Below are 19,446 nucleotides of genomic sequence, written 5' to 3'. Positions count from 1 at the left end.
TCAAAAGTTTCAGTTATTGTGAAACACAATAGGACATCCCATTTTGGGGTTAAGCAACTCCCCCCTTTTTTTTTGACATTCTTTAAGTGCCTAGTGTTGTGTAGGCATAGGACTAGTAGTTGAAGGGAGATGATTTAGATACAGCTTATTGTTTCTAAGGAGCCGGTCCTGCCAAGCTAATAATATCTTTGTTATATATGTTATTTATTTTGGAACCTGCTGTCTAATTGTGTTTTTCAGTATTTATTGTTAAGGGTTCAGATTTATTTTACAGTGTCTACCTAGAAGCTTTCAATTAATCACTTAGGAATTAATTGTGATCCAAATGATTATGTGCCAAGGTTCACAGTTATGGAGAAACAACTTTAGCCACCACAGATGCCTGAAGCTTTATAGTGGTGATAGTCAGTTGAACTTTCTGTGTTGGTAGAAATATGTTCATATTTTATATCTGTGTTGTCCAGCATGATTCTGTGGATTTTAAATTTTGATTTTATTTAAATAAATTCAGTTAACTAATTTAAATAAAAGTTTGACAGACTGATTTACAAAATTGCTATAGGGGTTATTCCATCTTTTCACTACTGACTCATGGAAATGAGATATATTGAGATGAACTCTGATGTTTAAACATCTAATCTCCTTCTATTATATTCATTTGCTACCTGTTTAGGCAATTAAACAGTTTTGTCTAGATATGCTGTGGGTAAGTAAGTGAGTATATGTCAAAATAATGTTTTTTATTTATTTATTTATTTATTAAATAAAGTTTTTTAAAATAAGACTCAAAGGAAACTTTGAATAACTCCTTTAAAGATATGTTTTATAAGTTATAATTCTCAGTGTCTGTGTGTACTTAATTTCAAATCTGACTTAAGCTTTCAGATTTTGCAAAGCAGATTGTTTTCATATTTTGTTTTTGTGGTCAGTTTTTATTTTTATTTTTTATTTTATTTATTTATTTTTAACAGCTCAACTTTTTATTGAATGTTACTAAAGAGGTTTAGTCAAAAAGACCAAAGCCCATGTCATCATCAGACTCTTCAGATTCTTCTTTCTTTGCTTCTACTTTCTTCTCCTCAGCTGGGCAGCAGTGGTGGCTGGGGCAGGATCTCCTGCTGGTGCAGCACCAGCTGCTGGGGCAGGTCCACCAGCCCCCACATTGCAGATGAGGCTCCCGATGTTGACATTGGCCAAAGCCTTTGCAAACAAACCTGGCCAGAAAGGCTCAACATTTACACTGGCTGCTTTAATGAGGGCATTGATCTTATCCTCCGTGACCGTCACCTCATTGTCGTGCAGAATGAGGGCAGAGTAGATGCAAGCGAGCTCCGAGACGGAGGCCATGGTGCGGGCGAGTGCTAGGTGATGGCTGCCAGGTGCAGTGCTAGTCGCTGGATGAAGTGAGGGCCTCACCCCAAAACGGCCTTAGCTTCCTCGGAAGAACCGAGCACCTTAGCGGCAGCGGAGGAAAGAGTTTGTGGTCAGTTTTTAAAAATTGTATGGTTTAAGAATAAATCTTAATCAAAGAATATTATCATTGGGTTTTCCTCCAGCATGTTGAACAATGTAAGAAATTGCTTGAAATGAATTTTGGAATGGTTTTTATTTGAAATCCTATATTAGATCCAGAGGTTTTCTTTTTTTTTTAATTGAAGTATAGTTGACTTACAATGTTGTGTTAGTTTCTGGTATATAGCGAGGTGATTCAGTTATATATATATGTGATATATTTTACACTATGGCTTACTATGGGATATTGAATATAGTTTCTGGTGCTACACAGTAGGACCTTGTTGTTTATCCATTTTATTTGCAGTAGTTTGCATCTGCTAACCCCAAACTCACAAACCATGCCTCTCCTACTTTCCTGCCCTTGGCAAGCACCCAAAAATCTGCTCTCTATATCTGTAAGTCTGTTTCTGTTTTGTAAATAAGATCATATGTGTCATATTTTAGATTCCACATATAACTGGTATCATACGGTATTTGTCTCTCTTTCTCGCTTACCTTAGTATGATAATCTCTGTGTTGATCCATGTTGCTACAGATGGCATTCTTTCATTTTTTATGGCTGAGTGGTATTCCGTTTGATATGTATGTGTGTGTGTGTGTGTGTGTGTGTGTACACATACATCTTCTTTTTCCATTCATCTGTCGATGGGCATTTATGTTTCTTCCTTGTCTTGGCTATTGTAAATAATGCTACTGGGAACATTGGTGTGTGTGTATCTTTTTGAATTATAGTTTTCTCCAGATGTATGTCCGGGAGTGGAATTGCTGGGTCATATAGCAACTCTAGATTTTTGAGAAACCACCATACTGTTATTTCACATTTTTCTATTACTTGACCATAGAAGCAAAAATGAATATTTAAATTTTATATTAAGTATTTAATATAGTATTAAATCTGGTTGGTTTATGGAGGGGCATACCAACCAGTATTTAGAATCTGGTTGGTTTATGGAGGGGCATACTGTAGATATGAGAAACCTTCTTTCTTAGATTTAAAAAGTGGCCTGATTGTGTTCAAACAAAATACTTAAGTAAATCCTGTTATATTTGCTATTGGTAATTGCAGTGAATAAAATGTACCATGATTTTTATCTTAGCCTTAATTTTTATATTCTTAATATGTTGTGTCCTGGACTCTCTTTGGCAGCACCCATACTGATATGCTATATGCCTTTCAACATTATTATTTCTAAAAATGAGGCTTAGAGTGTTGACTAAAAAAAAACCAGTCACAACCTAGAAATTGAGAGTTATGTTTTATTTGGTGGGAATGTTTAGGACTTCAAGCCCAGGAGACAGCATCTCAAGTAGTCCTGAGAAACTGCTTTGAGGCAGTGGGGGAGGCAGTCAAGTTATGAAGAAGTTTGCAGTACAGTGGGGCAAGTAGTCTGAATGTCAAAGATTACTGCTAATTAGGGAAAATCATATATCTCAAGTTAAGGAATTTAACACTTTTCTAAGTTTAGAAAGATGCAAGCGTCTGGGTATCCTGAAATAATTTCTTCCATGTGTACCTCACCTGTGTGGGGCCAGAATCCTGTTTCTTGACTTTTAAAAATAAATTAACTATTTTATTTTAATTGAAGGATAATTACTTTACAGTATTGTGATGATTTTTGTCATACATCGACATGAGTCAGCCACAGGTGCACATGTGTCCACCCATCCTGAACCCCCGACCCATCTCCCTCCCCACCCCATCCCTCTGGGTTGTCCCAGAGCACTGACTTTGGGTGCCCTGCTCCATGCATCGAACTTGCACTGGTCATCTATTTTACATATGGTAATATACATGTTTCAGTGCTGTTTTTTCAAATTATCCCACTTTTACCTTCTCCCACAGAGTCAAAAAGTCTGTTCTTTACATCTGTGTCTCTTTTGCTGCCTTGCATATAGGATCTTCATTACCATCTTTGTAAATTCCATATATATGTGTTATTATACTGTATTGGTGTTTCTCTTTCTCACTTACTTCACTCTGTATGATAGATTCCAATTTATCTACCTCATTAGAACTGACTCAAATGTGTTCCCTTTTATAGTTGAGTAATATTCCATCATGTATATGTACCACAACTTCCTTAACCATGCATCTGCCAATGGACATCTTGGTTGCTTTCATGTCCTACCTGTTGTAAACAGTGCTGCAGTGAATATTGGGGTACATGTGTCTCTTTCATTTCTGGTTTCCTCGGTGTGTATGCCCAGGAGTGGGATTGCTGGGTCATATGCAGTTCTATTTCCAGTTTTTTAAGGAATCTCCATGTGGTTCTCCATAGTGCTTGTACCAGTGTGCATTCCCACTAACAGTGTAAGAGGGTTCCCTTTACTCCACACCCTCTCCAACATTTATTGTTTGTAGACATTTTGGTGGTGGCCATTCTGACTGGCATGAGATGATACCTCATCATGGTTTTGATTTGCATTTTTCTAGTAATGAGTGATGTTGAGCATCTTTTCATGTGTTTATTAGCCATCTGTATGTCTTCTTTGGAGAAATGTCTGTTTAGTTCTATGGCCATTTTTTGATTGGGTTATTTGTTTTTCTGGTATTGAGTTGCATGGGCTGCTTGTATATTTTGGAGATTAATTCTTTGTCAGTTGTTGCATTTGCTGTTATTTTCTTTTATTCTGAAGACTGCCTTTTCACATTGCTTATAGTTTCCTTCATTTGCAAAAGCTTTTAAGTTTAACTAGGTTCCGTTTGTTTATTTTTGCTTTTATTTCCAATATTCTGGGAGGTGGGTCATAGAGGATCTTCCTGTGGTTTAAGTGTTCTGTCTATATTTTCCTCAAAAAGTTTTGTAGTTTCTGGTGTTACATTTATATCTTTAATTCATTTTGAAGTTATTTTTGTGTATGGTGTTAGAAAGTGTTCTAGTTTCATTCTTTTACACATGGTTGACCAGTTTTCCCAGCACCACTTGCTAGAGAGACTGTTTTTTCTCAATTGTATGTTTTTGCCTCCTTTGTCAAAAATATAAGGTGTTCAGAGGTGCATGGATGTATCTCTGGGCTTTCTATTTTGTTCCATTGATTTATATTTCTGTCTTTGTGCCAATACCATACTGTGTTGATGACTGTAGCTTTGTAATATAGTCTGAATTTAGGCAGGTTGATTCCTCCAGTTCCATTCTTCTTTCTCAACATTGCTTTGGCTATTCGAGGTTTTTTATGTTTCCATACAAATTGTGAAATTATTTGTTCTAGTTCTGTTAAAAATACCATTGGTAACTTTATAGGAATTGCATTGAATCTATAGATTGCTTTGGGTAGTGTACTCATTTTCACCACATTGACTCTTTCAATCCACAAACATGGTGTATTTCTCCATCTATTTGTCATCTTTGATTTCTTCGTCATTGTTTTATAGTTTTCTATATATAGGTCTTTTGTTTCTTTAGGTAAATTTATTCCTAAGTATTTTATTCTTTTCATTGCAATGGTGAATGTGATTGTTTCCTTAATTTCTCTTTCTGCTTTTTCATTGTTAGTGTATAGGAATTCAAGTGATTTCTGTGTATTAATTTTATATCCTGCAACTTTACTATATTCATTGATTAGCTCTAGTAATTTTCTGGTAGTATCTTTAGGTTTTCTATATAAAGGATCATGTCATCTACAAACAGTGAGAGTTTTACTTCTTTTCCAATTTGGATTCCTTTTATTTCTTCTTCTTCTCTGATTGCTGTGGCTAGGCCTTCCAAAACTATGTTGAAAAGTAGTTGTGAGAGTTGGCACCCTTTTTTCCTCATTTTAGAGAAAATCCTTTCAGTTTTTCACCATTGAGGATAATGTTCACTGTGGGTTTGTTGTATGTGACTTTCATCATGTTGAGGTATGTTCCTTCTATTCCTGCTTTCTGGAGAGTTTTTTTTTTTTTTTTTTTTTTAAATCATAAATGGGTTTCTCTGCGTCTATTGAAATAATCATATGGTTTTTATCTTTCATTTTGTTAATGTGGTGTATCACATTGATTGATTTGTGATATTGAAGAATCCTTGCATCCCTGGAACAAAGCCCACTTGGTCATGATGTATGATCTTTTTAATATGTTGGTGGATTCTGTTTGGTAGAGTTTTGTTAAGGATTTTGCATCTATGTTCATCAGTGATATTGGCTTGTAGTTTTCTTTTTTTCTTTTTGTGGCATCTTTGTCTGGTTTTGGTATTAGGGTGATGGTGGCCTCATAGAATGAGTTTGGGAGTTTACCTTCCTCTGCAATATTCTGGAAGATTTTGAGTAGGATAGGTGTTAGCGCTTTACATTTTTGGTAGAATTCACCTGTGAAGCCATTTGGTCCTGGGCTTTTGTTTGTTGGAAGACTTTTTGATTACATTTTCTATTTCCATGCTTGTAATTGGTCTGTTCATATTTTCTATTTCTTCCTGGTTCAGTTTTGGAAGGTTATACTTTTCTAAGAATTTGTCCATTTCCATCAAGTTGTCCATTTTATTCACATATAATTGCTTATAGTAGTCTCTTATGATTGCTTGTATTTCTGTGTTGTCTGTTGTGATATCTCCATTTTTATTTCTAATTTTGTTGATTTGATTCTTCTTCCTTTTTTCATTGATGAGTCTGTCTAATGGTTTGTCAATTTTGTTTATCTTCTCAAAGAACCAACTTTTAGCTTTGTTTATCTTTGCTATAGTCCTCTTCATTTCCTTTTCATTTATTTCTGCTCTGATTTTTATGATTTCTTTCCTTTTACTAACTTTGGGTTGTTTTTTTATTTGTTGTTGTTGTTCTTTTCTAGTTGCTTATGTGTAAAGTTAGTTTGTTTATTTGATGTTTCTCTTTTTTCTTGATGTAGGCTTGTATTGCTATGAACCTCCCTCTTAGCATTGCTTTTATTGAATCCCATAGGTTTTGGATTGTTGTGTTTTCATTATCATTTGTTTCTATGCATATTTTGATTTCCTTTTTGACTTCTTCCATGATCTGTTGGTTATTCAGAAGCATGTTGTTTAGCTTCCGTATGTTTGTGTTTTTTATAGTTTTTTCCCCTGTAGTTATTATCTAATGTTACTGCATTGTGATCAGAAAAGATGCTTGAAATGATTTCATTTTTTAAAAAATTTACCAAGGCTAGATTTTAGGTCTAGGATATGATCTATCCTGGAGAATGTTCCGTGTGCACTTGAGAAAAAGGCAGAATCCATTGTTTTGGGGTGAAATGCCCTGTAGATATCAATTAGGTCTAACTGGTCCATTGCATAGTTTGAAGCTTGTGTTTCCTTGCTAATTTTCTGTTTGGCTGATCTATCCATAGGTGTAAGTGGGGTATTAAATTCCCCTACTATTATTGTGTTACTGTTAATTTCCCCTTTCATACTTGTTAGCATTTGCCTTACATTATTGTTGTGCTCCTATGTTCGGTGCATATATATTTATAATTGTTAGATCTTTTTCTTGGATTGGTCCCTTGATCATTATGTAGTGTCCTTTGTCTCTTATGGTTTTTATTTCAAAGTCTATTTTGTCTAATATGAGTATTGCTACTCCTGCTTTCTTTTGGTCTCCATTTGCATGAAATATCATCTTCCAGCCTCTCACTTTCAATCTGTATGTGTCCCTAGGTTTGATGTGGGTCTCTTGTAGACAGTATATATAGAGGTTTTGTTTTTGTATCCATTTGGCCAGTCTTTGTCTCTTGGTTGAAGCATTTAATCCATTTGTATATAAGGTAAATTATTGATAAGTATGATCCCGTTACCATTTACTTTGTTATTTTGGGTTCGTTTTTATAAACCTCTGTGTTTTCTGTCTAGAGAAGATCCTTTAGCATTTGTTGAAGAGCTGGTTTGGTGGTGCTGAATTCTCTCAGCTTTTGCTTGTCTGTAAAGCTTTTGAATTCTCCTTCATATCTGAATGAGATCCTTGCTGGGTAGAGTAATCTTGGTTGTAGGTTTTTCTCTTTCATCACTTTAAGTATGCCCTGCCATTCCCTTCTAATGGGAAGAGTTTCTTTTGAAAGATCAGCTGTTATCCTTACGGGGATCCCCTTGTATATGATTTATTGCTTTTCCCTTGCTGCTTTTAATATTTGCTCTTTGTGTATAATTTTTGTTAGTCTGATTAATATGTGTCTTGGGGTGTTTTGCCTTGGGTTCATCCTGTTTGGGATTCTCTGGGTTTCTTGGACTTGGTTGGCTATTTCCTTCCCCATTTTAGGAAAGTTTTCAACCATTATCTCCTCAAGTATTTTCTCATGCCCTTTCCTTTTGTCTTCTTCTTCCGGGACATGTATGATTTAACTGTTGGGGCATTTAACATTGTCCCAGTGGTCTCTGAGGTTGTCCTCATTTCTTTTTTATTGCTTTTTCTTTTTCCCTGTCTTCTTAATTTATTTCCACCATTCTATCTTCCACCACGCTTTTCCTCTCTTCGTCTCCGTTTTTCTACTGTTGGTTTCCTCCAGAGTGTTTTTAATCGCATTTATTGTGTTGTTCATTATTGATTGACTCTTCTTTGTTTCTTCTAGGTCCTTGTTAAACATTTCTTGCATCTTCTCGATCCCTGTCTATAGTCTATTTACCTGTAACTCCATTTTGTTTACAAAATTTTGGATCATCTGTAGTATAATTATTCTGAATTCTTTTTCAGATAGACTCCCTATTTACCTCTTTTGTGTTTGGTTTGGTAGGTTTTTATCATGTTTCTTCACCTGCTGGAGATTTCTCTGTGTTTTCATTTTGCTTAGCTTGCTATGTTTGGGGTGCCCTTTCTGCAGGCTGGAAGGTTGTGGTTCCTCTTAATTGTAGTCTGCTCACTGTGGGTGGGGTTGGACCGGTAGCTTGTCAAGGTTTCTTGGGTGGGGGAACCTGTGTCTGTGTTCTGGTGGTTGGAGCTGGATCTCTCCTCTCCAGAGTGCAATGAGATGTCCAGTAGTAGTTTTGGGTTGTCTATGGGTTTGATATGGCTTCGGGCCGCCCATCTTTTAATGTCAGGGTTGTGTTCCTGTTTTGCTGGAGAATTAGTGTGGTATCTTGAACTGAAACTTGCTGGCTTTTGGTGGAGCTTGGTTTCAGTGTAGGTATGGAGTCTTTTGGGTGGGCTCTTGTCTGTTAATGTTCCCTGAGTCAGGAATTCTCTGATATTCTAAAGTTCTGGAGTTGAGCCTCCTGCCTCTGGATTTTGTCCCCAGTCTCACTGTAGCCTCACGACTTCTCCATCCATACAGCACAGAAGATAAAACCCCCAGGTTAATGGTGAAACAACTCTGAACAGCCAGAAACACACAGAGAGTTTCACAGAGTTATAGAGAGAAGAGAAGAGAGAGGAGGGAGATAGAGGTGACCAGGAGGAGAAAAGGGAAGAGACAAAAGTGGAGAGAGCAGTCAAGCCAGTAATAAAGTCCCTAAGTGCTCTCCACAGCCAGGAACACCCAGAGAAATTCACAGTTAAACAGAGAAGAGAAGAGGGAGGGGATGATAGAGGTGACCAGGAGGAGAAAAGGGAAGAGACAAAAGTGGAGAGAGCAGTCAAGCCAGTAATAAAGTCCCTAAGTCCTCTCCACAGCCAGGAACACCCAGAGAAATTCACAGTTAAACAGAGAAGAGAAGAGGGAGGGGATGATAGAGGTGACCAGGAGGAGAAAAGGGAAGAGTCAAAAGTGGAGAGAGCAGTCAAGCCAGTAATCAAATCCCTAAGTGCTCTCCACAGCCAGGAACACCCAGAATGATTCACAGACTTATATACAGAAGAGGGAGGATGCAAATAGAGGTGACCAGGAGGAGAAAAGGGAAGAGACAAAAGTGGAGAGAGCAGTCAAGTCAGTAATAAGTCCCTAAGTCCTCTCCACAGCTAGGAACACCCAGAGAAATTCACAGTTATATAGAGAAGAGAAGAGGGAGGAGGGTGATAGAGGTGACCAGGAGGAGAAAAGGGAAGAGTCAAAAGTGGAGAGAGCAGTCAAGCCAGTAATCAAATCCCTAAGTGCTCTCCACAGCCAGGAACACCCAGAATGATTCACAGACTTATATACAGAAGAGGGAGGATGCAAATAGAGGTGACCAGGAGGAGAAAAGTGAGAATCAAAAGGGGAGAGAGCTATCAAGCCAGTAATCAAATCCCTAAGTGAAAATGGATATTGAAGATTAGATTCTTAAAGATAGAAAATTAATAATAAACATCAAAAAGCAAAGATTAAAAACTTAGACTAGAGGTTAAACTCCCAAAGATCCAATATAGAAAATACAAAATTGATCACAAAAATTAAAAAGATATGTATGGAATTTGTTTTTAAAAAAATAGTTTCTTTTTTTCTTTCTTTTTTTTAAGAAAGGTGACAGTAGGCTATAAAAATGAGAGTTAAAGGAGTAATAAAGAATTCAAATTTTCAAAAATTGAAAAGTGATAATAGTAAAAATATATGTAGGGATTTCTCTGGAGCTGTTGGGGCAATGTGGGGTCAGTTCTGTGTCAGATTGTCCCTTGTTCTGGCTTGTACTTATTCTCAAGGTCTATAGCTGCCCCCAAAATACACAGTATCAGCATTAACTTCAGGGTTTTAATTTGTTGCACCTGTCACTTCCAGGGTGGTTACCCCTTCTTTGTTTATTTTGGCTTCCTCTGTTTGCAAGTCTCTTGAGTGTCTTAATTTCTGCCCTGACATGAGGGGGTGAAGGTGGCCACTTATTCGGGCTCACTTGTTCAGCCGTGCTGTGGAGAGGGAGGAGCATGGCAAAGAAATACAGCGTGTGTGGGCAGTGCTCACATCGGTGGACCACCCTGGGTTTGCCATAGCCCACAGCGGTGTGTACTTTCCAGGTCCACACTGCTCAGGCTCCAGGGTGCTCCGTGAGGGTCCTGTCCCAAGTGGACCCTGCATTTCGTGCACTTCCCAGGTCTAAGCCGCTCAGGTTCTTGGGTGCCCCACAAGGGCACAGGCCCAGAGGGACTGTGTTCAGTGCTCATCCCAGGTCCAAGCCACTCAGGCGACCAGTGCTTGGCGAGCCCATGGTCCCAGGTGGGCCGTGCATCTTATCCACCTCCCTGGTCCCTGCTGCTTGGTTTCCTGTGTGTGCCACGAGGGCCTAGTCCCAGGTGTCCCGTGTGTCTCCTCTGGGAAGCTGGTCTCAGGCTGTGACACTCCTGGTGGATGTGAACCTTCCAGGATCCCAGGAAGACGTGGTTAGCTGGCAGCCTGTTACAGCTTGGTGGAAGATGCAGTCTCTTGGGTCAACATTACAGCGGCCCCTTGCCTTGCAACTCTGGCTGTTGCACACCTGCCTCTCTGCCTCCGGGGAGGGAGGGCCCTAAATAGCAGCTAGCTTCCCCTCCTTTGGCATTTGCTAGGATGCAGTCTTTTGTTCTGTGAGCATGCCAGGTGTTACCATGTGGCATTTAGAGCCTTTTGTAGGAAACGTCCTTTTTTTTTTTTCCATCTCTCTGGCGATCCCATAGTTTGGGTTGCGCTGTCTCCAGCTGGAGAAGCCAAATCTTGGCAAGGTCAACTGAGCGTCCTCACTTTCACTTTTCGCTTTCATGCATTGGAGAAGGAAATGGCAACCCACTCCAGTGTTCTTGCCTGGAGAATCCCAGGGACAGGGAGCCTGGTGGGCTGTTGTCTATGGGGTCTCACAGAGTTGGACATGACTGAAGTGACTTAGCAGCAGCAGCAGGCAGAGAGAAAAACATAAATGTTTTATCTTTGTTTACAAAGGCATTCTTTATCAACTTGTTGTAGGTCACAGCATAAAAAAAAAGTTTACTGGAAAACAGATTGAAGTTAGTATGTTCTAAAGTCAAAGTTATGAATCACATTTATCAGTTCATTTAGTCCCATGTGATTGATTCCTTTTGATCTATATGAAGTAAGCAGGTTTTCCATTACAGTTTGTAATTTGTTATGCAATTTAGTAGCATTAAGCCTATCAGAAACACATTTGTTTAAAAGTTCTTTCTATGTCTTCTTGAAAATCTTTATTATGTAAAAGCAGTGTAAAATTATGATAGTCTGTAAAGGACAAAACTTAAAATAGCATGGTTATAGAGTTGAGTACATGTAATTAGGAAACTTGGATATTTCTGCAACATGTAACATGTTAGTATAATCACTACAATTATGACTGATAACATTATATCAGGACATACCTGATGTTAGGGATTTCATATAAATTTTGGAATATCTGTATTAATGACATTTATCCATACATTACAACCTAAAATTCACTTTCAATCACTTGACAATGTTTTTGAGTTGGGGCTTTGCTGGTGGCTCAGATAGTAAAGAATCTGCATAAAATGTGGGAGATCTGGGTTCAATCCCTGGGTTGGGAAGATAAAAATAGCAAATAGACTTAGTTTAACATTCATCTCTGAGATGCCTCAAAGATGCTTCTTCAAAGCATCCATCCCAGAGTTAGCTGGAGACTAAAAGAGCTTTAGTTAGATTTTTATATTGGGAACTTTTTCATAAAGGTTTTAAGGCACAACAGGATCATAGGTCACTAAAGCGACACCTATTCATTTAACCAAAGTCACAAAAACTATTAAAAAAATAAATATAGATCATTTAAGGGCACAGAAGCTCACACAATCTATTATAAAAGGGGCACTTTTAACAGAAATTAAATTCCAGTCCTGTACTAGCTCACTTAAAGTCCATTTACTCAACAACTTCAATCTAAATTTGGTTAATCTTGACTGTGTATAGAACTTTTTCCTCAGGGTTCATTTCCATAATCTCTCATCACTTTCTATATTCATCCTGTGCCTCATTTCCCATCCAAATAAAATTAACCAGCTCATACTTTTTTTTTTTTCAATAAAATGTAATTCCATTTCTCATACCTTCTTTACTGAAATCATACATTCTACTTCCTATTGTATACTGAAGTATTACTGTGTTATTCTTATTCACTTTAACTACATGTTTAAATTAGAATCCTCAACTCTTAAAGCCTTAATTTTTAGTAAAGCTAAGAAGCAATTATGAACTGTCTTTAAATTGAAAGTGAAAGTGACTCAGTAGTGTCTGACTCTTTGTGACTGACCCTATGTACTACACAGTCCATGGAATTCTCCAGGCCAGAATACTGGAGTGGGTAGCCTTTCCCTTCTCCAGGGGATCTTCCCAACCCAGGGATTAAACCCAGGTCTCCCGCATTGCAGGCGGATTCTTTACCAGCTGAGCCACAACGGAAGCCCAAGAACACTGGAGTGGGTAGCCTATCCCTTCTCCAGCAGATCTTCCCAACCCAGGAATTGAACCAGGGTCTCCTGCATTGCAGGTGGATTCTTTACCAACTGAGCTATCAGCGAAGTAGCCTATAAATTAGTGAGCATAAACACCAGTGATAATTTTTTAAAACATTTGTTTTCTTATAGAAAACATCTCAGATGATACCAAACGTTTTCAATAATATTTCCAACTACTTTTAGTTTTTCTATTTGGTAATTGATGTCTCAGTATCTTTTTACCTATTTAATAAGCTGTCATCACTTAAATTTAGTGCAGCTCTAGAACTTTAAGTTACCAAATGTCTCTAAAGATCATTAAGTAGATATTTCTAAAATATAATTACTTTAAAGTTTTTATACCAAAGTTCTTATTTCATTTACTTTTACTTTAAAGTTACTTCATGTCAAGTTATTTTTCTTGCAAGAGATCTAGTAAGATCTTATTTATTGAACCTAGTTCAGTTCAGTTCAGTCACTCAGTTGTGTCCGACTCTTTGCGACCCCAAGAATCACAGCACCCCAGGCCTCCCTGTCCATCACAAACTCCTTGAGTTTACCCATACTCATGCCCATTGAGTCAGTGATGCCATCCTGCCATCTCATCCTCTGTCGTCCCCTTCTCCTCCTGCCCCCAATCCCTCCCAGTGTCAGGGTCTTTTCCAATGAGTCAACTCTTCGCATGAGGTGGCCAAAGTACTGGAGTTTCAGCTTCAGCATCAGTCCTTCCAATGAACACCCAGGACTTATCTCCTTCAGAATGGACTGGTTGGATCTCCTTGCAGTCCAAGGGACTCTCAAGAGTCTTCTCCAGCACCACAGTTCAAAAGCATCAATTTTTTCGGTGCTCAGCTTTCTTCACAGTCCAACTCTCACATCCATACATGACCACTGGAAAAACCATAGCCTTGACCAGATGGACCTTTGTTGGCAAAGTAAATGTCTCTGCTTTTTAATATGCTATCTAGGTTGGTTATAACTTTCCTTCCAAGGAGTAAGCGTCTTTTAATTTCATGGCTGCAATCACCATCTGCAGTGATTTTGGAGCCCAGAAAAATAAAGTCAGCCACTGTTTCCACTGTCTCCCTATCTATTCCCCATGAGGTGATGGGACCAGATGCCATGATCTTAGTTTTCTGAATGTTGAGCTTTAAGCCAACTTTTTCACTCTCCTCTTTCACTTTCATCAAGAGACTTTTTAGTTCCTCTTCACTTTCTGCCATAAGGGTGGTGTCATCTGCATATCTGAGGTTATTGATATTTCTCCCAGCAATCTTGATTCCAGCTTGTGCTTCTTCCAGCCCAGCGTTTCTCATGATGTACTCTGCATATAAGTTAAATAAGCAGGGTGACAGTATACAGCCTTGACTGTACTTCTTTTCCTATTTGGAACCAGTCTGTTGTCCCATGTCCAGTTCTAACTGTTGCTTCCTGACCTGCATACAGGTTTCTGTCAGGCAGGTCAGGTGGTCTGGTGTTCCCATCTCCTTCAGAATTTTCCACAGTTTATTGTGATTCACACAGTTGAAGGCTTTGCCATAGTCGATAAAGCAGAAATAGATGTTTTTCTGGAACTCTCTTGCTTTTTTGATGATCCAGTGGATGTTGGCAATTTGATCTCTGGTTCCTCTGCATTTCTAAAACCAGCTTGAACATCTGGAAGTTCTCAGTTCACGTATTGCTGAAGCCTGGCTTGGAGAATTTTGAGCATTACTTTACTGGCGTATGAGATGAGTGCAATTGTGCGGTAGTTTGAGCATTCTTTGGGATTGCCTTTCTTACGGATTGGAATGAAAACAGACCTTTTCCAGTCCTGTGGCCACTGCTGAGTTTTCCACATTTGCTGGCATATTGAGTGCAGCACTTTCACAGCATCATCTTTCAGGATTTGAAATAGCTCAACTGGAATTCCATCCATTAGGTTTGTTCATAGTGATGCTTTCTAAGGCCCACTTGACTTCACATTCCAGGATGTCTGGCTCTAGGTGAGTGATCACACCATCGTGATTATCTGGGTCATGGAGATCTTTTTTGTACAGTTCTTCTGTGTATTCTTGCCACCTCTTCTTAATATCTTCTGTTTCTGTTAGGTCCATAGAATTTCTGTCCTTTATTGAGCCCATTTTTGCATGAAATGTTCCCTTGGTATCTCTAATTTTCTTGAAGAGATCTCTAGTCTTTCCCATTCTGTTGTTTTCCTCTTTGCATTGATCGCTGAGGAAGGCTTTCTTATCTCTCCTTGCTATTCTTTGGAACTCTGCATTCAAATGGGAATATCTTTCCTTTTCTCCTTTGCTTTTTGCTTCTCTTCATTTCACAGCTATTTGTAAGGCCTCCTCAGACAACCATTTTGCCTTTTTTGCATTTCTTTTCCATGGGGATGGTCTTGATCCCTGTCTCCTGTACAATGTCACTAACCTCCATCCATATTTCATCAGGCTCTCTGTCTATCAGATCTAGTTCTGATATTTATTTCTATATCTATTTCTATATCTATTTCTCACTTCCACTGTATAGTCATAAGGGATTTGATTTAGGTCATACCTGAATGGTCTAGTGGTTATCCCTACCTTCTTCAGTTTAAGTCTGAATTTGGCAATAAGGAGTTCATGATCTGAGCCACAGTCTGCTCCCGGTCTTGTTTTTGCTGACTGTATAGAGCTTCTCCATCTTTGGCTGCAAAGAATATAATCAGTCTGATTTCGGTGTCGACCATCTGGTGATGTCCATGTGTAGAGTCTTCTCTTGTGCTGTTAGAAGAGGGTTTTTGCTATGACCAGTGCATTCTCTTGGCAAAACTGTATTAGCCTTTGTCCTTCTTCATTCCGTACTCCAAGGCCAAATTTGCCTGTTATTCCAGGTGTTTCTTGACGTCCTACTTTTGCATTCCAGTTCCCTATAATGAAAAGGACATCTTTTTTGGGTGTTAGTTCTAAAAGGTCTTGTAGGTCTTCATAGAACCATTCAACTTCGGCTTCTTCAGCATTACTGGTTGGGGTACAGGCTTGGATTACCGTGATGTTGAATGGTTTGCCTTGGAAACGAACAGAGATCATTCTGTCGTTTTTAAGATTACATCCAAGTGCTGCATTTTGGACTCTTTTGTTGACTATGATGGCTACTCCATTTCTTCTAAGGGATTCCTGCCCACAGTAGTAGATATAATGGTCATCTGAGTTAAATTCACCCATTCCAGTCCATTTTAGTTTGCTGATTCCTAGAATGTCGACATTCACTCTTGCCATCTCCTGTTTGACCACTTCCAATTTGCCTTGATTCATGGACCTAACATTCCAGGTTTCTATGCAATATTGCTCTTGCCAGCATCGAACCTTGCTTCTATCACCAGTCCCATCCACAACTGGGTGTTGTTTTTGCTTTGGCTCCATCCCTTCATTCCTTCTGGAGTTATTTCTCCACTGATCTCCAGTAGCATTTGGGGCACCTACCGACCTGGGGAGTTCCTCTTTCAGTATCCTATCATTTTGCCTTCTCGTACTGTTCGTGGGGTTCTCAAGGTAAGAATACTGAAGTGGTTTGCCATTCCCTTCTCCAGTGGACCACATTCTGTCAGACCTCTCCACCATGACCCGACTGTCTTGGGTGGCCCCACATGTCATGGCTTAGTTTCACTGAGTTAGACACGACTGTGGTCCGTGTGATCAGATTGGCTAGTTTTCTGTGATTATGGTTTTAGTGTGTCTGTCCTCTGATGCCCTCTCACAACACCTACTGTCTTACTTGGGTTTCTCTTACCTTGGACGTGAGGTATCTCTTCACGGCTGCTCCAGCAAAGCGCAGCCGCTGCTCCTTACCTTGGAAGAGGACTGTCTTCTCACCGCCGCCCCTCCTGACCTTGAACGTGGAGTAGCTCCTCTTGGTCCTCCTGCGCCTGCGCAGCAGCAGCTCCATGGAGGTGGGGTAGCTCCTCTCGGGCGGGGCCCCTGACCTCGGGGGTGGGGAAGCTTCTCTAGGCCGCCCCTCCTGCGCTGTCTCAGCCTGGCGCTCTCAGTCTAGGTTAGGTACAATAATCTTAACATATCTTAATTAGATCAATAATCTTAAACATCAATATCAGATATCAACTTAATAGTGAATATTTCCCAGTTCACATGAATCTGAAAGTCGTCGTCACCATTTTAAATGTAGTGCTTTTTATTAAAATTAAATTGAACTCTTTATAAACTCAATTTTGATAGTACTTTCTAGAAGTAGAGATATCTCATATGTATAATGTATACACAGACATAAACAGGCAAACTAGAGATCTCATGGCTTTACTAAAAGCTTAGATATGAACCACATATTACAATATAAACTTACTAATTCACAAACAGAATACATTAAGATTGCTTGCTCAGATGACTAAGGCTTATGATCTGTAAGTTTGCCTAAGGGAGCATTTCCAGTAGTTTGAATTTTAAAACTGCCATTTTTTCCCCTTTGTTTTAGGTTTTGTGTGCTTGAGTTAATTGGGCTCAGTCTCAGGTCCTTATGGCCTGTATTCACATTCTGATTTTAGAGATTTGGAAGAGAAAGACAGTTGTTTTTAGCTCCTAGGAGAACAGTTCTGTCACCTAAAGTTACTGACATCAGTGACAAGATTTTAACTGAACTGAAATGTATTTTATTAAGTTTTGTGTTCTATAATTTTAGAATTTAATTTATCTTGCCTTTAAAGGTTTGTATAAAACATTCAGCAAAGACAATTCTGAGTTTATGAATTAAACCAAAGCAAAATCACTAGTTTTATTTTTATTACCCCTTGCATGTTAGTTCGCAGTTTTTGCTTATTTGTATGGCTCAGGCAACTGCTGGTTAGTACATTCAGTTAGTATGTTCTTAGTGGCCATCTATTTGCCTTGTCTTATAATACCACACAGGGGAATTATGCCCCAATGGAATATGCCTATTTCACAATTTAATTAAGCAAAAGAGATGTGACCATCTTGTATGAAGAAACTAAAGCCCTTTGTTTAAGGTTTTACCAAGCCAGCTTTTAACTTTAACTGTGTTTGCAGTGAAGAGCCCGCTCAATTTCCAGGGTGAGATTTTCTCCAATTTCCGATCAAGTAAACATTTGTAAGTTTTTTAACATACATTTGCCCAGCTAGGGTACTGGAACTCTGTCCTTCCTTTTTCTTTTACTTTGAAACCTTTGTTTCCCATTTTGAAGTCAGTTTGTCAAGATAAAATTGCTAATGAGGATCATGTGGCAGGCCAGCGTGTGCTGCTTGAAGGCTTACTCTTCTGGTTTTGCCTCAGAGTTGTTTCAGCCCCCTCGTATGTGCCTTGGGTATCCCAGTAAAGTATAAGACTTCCACAAGTGCTCAGATTGTGGAATGGCCAATTCTTAGGCATGTCCCTAGTTGAGCAGATTGTTAATTATGTGAGTGGGTTTCCGTGTAGGTGCAGCCTCGTGGTGTGAGGTCTGCCTCTACCACTCCTGCGAGTTTCTCTCACCTGAGAAAGCCATTGCTGGCTGGAAGGAAGAGTCCCTTCTTCGGAGCTCAGAAGCTCTCATAAGATTTTTATTTTATTTTGACACACTCTGTTAAGGTAAACCAAATCAAGGAAAAACAACAAGCCAGTCTTACCCCTAATAACTCAGTCCTACCTTACTCAGTGTTAAACTGAGCCTAGTCTCTCAATTGAGGCTATCCACTCAGTATTCACACTGAGCCTTCCCAGTGCCTTAACACTGAGGGTTCCCTGCTCGAGCAGAAGCTTCCTAGTCCTCTGACTGAGGGTATCCCGCCCTGTGTCCAAACTGAGCAGCCAGGTACATCTTGAAACCAAGTTTCAAGGATAACTTTTTCCCCCACTGAATAAAACTTAGGATCATCAGCCAGTAATGGGAAATCCTAGAACCAGGAGAGACTCACCCAGATTCATCTGGACTGGTCGAGCAGGCTGATGGGCAAAAAAACCAAGGCTCTGGATCTCTGTAGAGTCCAGGTAAAGAAGAGGAATCTGCTCTGGTCCCCTTGTCCATCAGCAAAATGTCAACTAAAAAAACTTGTCACAACCTGGAAACAGAGTTGTTTTATTCGGTGAGAATTCTTAGGACTTCAAGCCCAGGAAGCAGCATCTCAAGTAGCCCTCAAAGCCCTGCTTTGAGGTGGGGGAAGCAGTCAGGTTATAGAAAAGTTTGTGACAAAGGGGGGCAGGTAGTCTGAACATAAAAGATTGTTAATTAAGGAAAACCAGGTATCTCAAGGAATTTAGCACTTTTCTAAGTATGGGAAGATGCAAGCATCTGGGGCTTATTTACTGAAATCCTTTCTTTCTACGAACCTCTCCATCTGGGGCTAGCATCCTTTTTCTTGATTTTGTTACATCCTTAGTTCCTCGTTTACTGTAGGGATTGCTAGCAGCTGATAGCAGGTGGATTGCAGGCATTGGGCACCCCTGGGGCTCAGCAATTTATTATATTTGGAGGCCCAAAATCACTGATGACTGTGCATCCTTGTTTACTGATACGGCAGGAAGTACTCCATTTCACAGGGGTTTTGTGAACTGATAAAAGGCGAATTGAACAGAATTATTTGTCTATGAGAACTTTAAGTTTTGTAAGTTGACTATTTTAATTTTGTTTCCCACAGCACAGTGGAAAGAGTTGGGGCTTCAAGCCTTGCCTCCAGGCCTCAAAGTAATAGAAGAAATTATTTCTTCTGAGGATGAGAAAATGCTTTTGGAGAGTGTTAACTGGACAGAAGATACAGACAATCAAAATTGTAAGTA

General features: G+C 39.2%; 1 protein-coding gene and 1 pseudogene across 2 annotated transcripts in view; one reads left to right on the top strand and one right to left on the bottom strand.

The window, feature by feature from the left end:
- Window positions 1-19,446, top strand: part of ALKBH8 (alkB homolog 8, tRNA methyltransferase) — a 102,629-nt gene that overhangs the window by 13,145 nt on the left and 70,038 nt on the right. For both annotated transcript variants that reach the window (XM_043481196.1, XM_043481197.1), the window contains exon 4: window positions 19,308-19,439. In XM_043481196.1, coding sequence (XP_043337131.1) covers window positions 19,308-19,439 — 132 coding nt within the window. The remainder of the gene's footprint in view (window positions 1-19,307; window positions 19,440-19,446) is intronic.
- LOC122449540 lies at window positions 962-1,376 on the bottom strand (annotated as a pseudogene).

The sequence above is a fragment of the Cervus canadensis genome, chromosome 11 (genome assembly GCF_019320065.1).
Source record: "Cervus canadensis isolate Bull #8, Minnesota chromosome 11, ASM1932006v1, whole genome shotgun sequence".
NCBI lineage: Eukaryota > Metazoa > Chordata > Mammalia > Artiodactyla > Cervidae > Cervus > Cervus canadensis.
The sequence above is the reverse complement of the archived record's forward strand: the minus strand, read 5'-3'. Positions and strand labels throughout refer to the sequence as shown.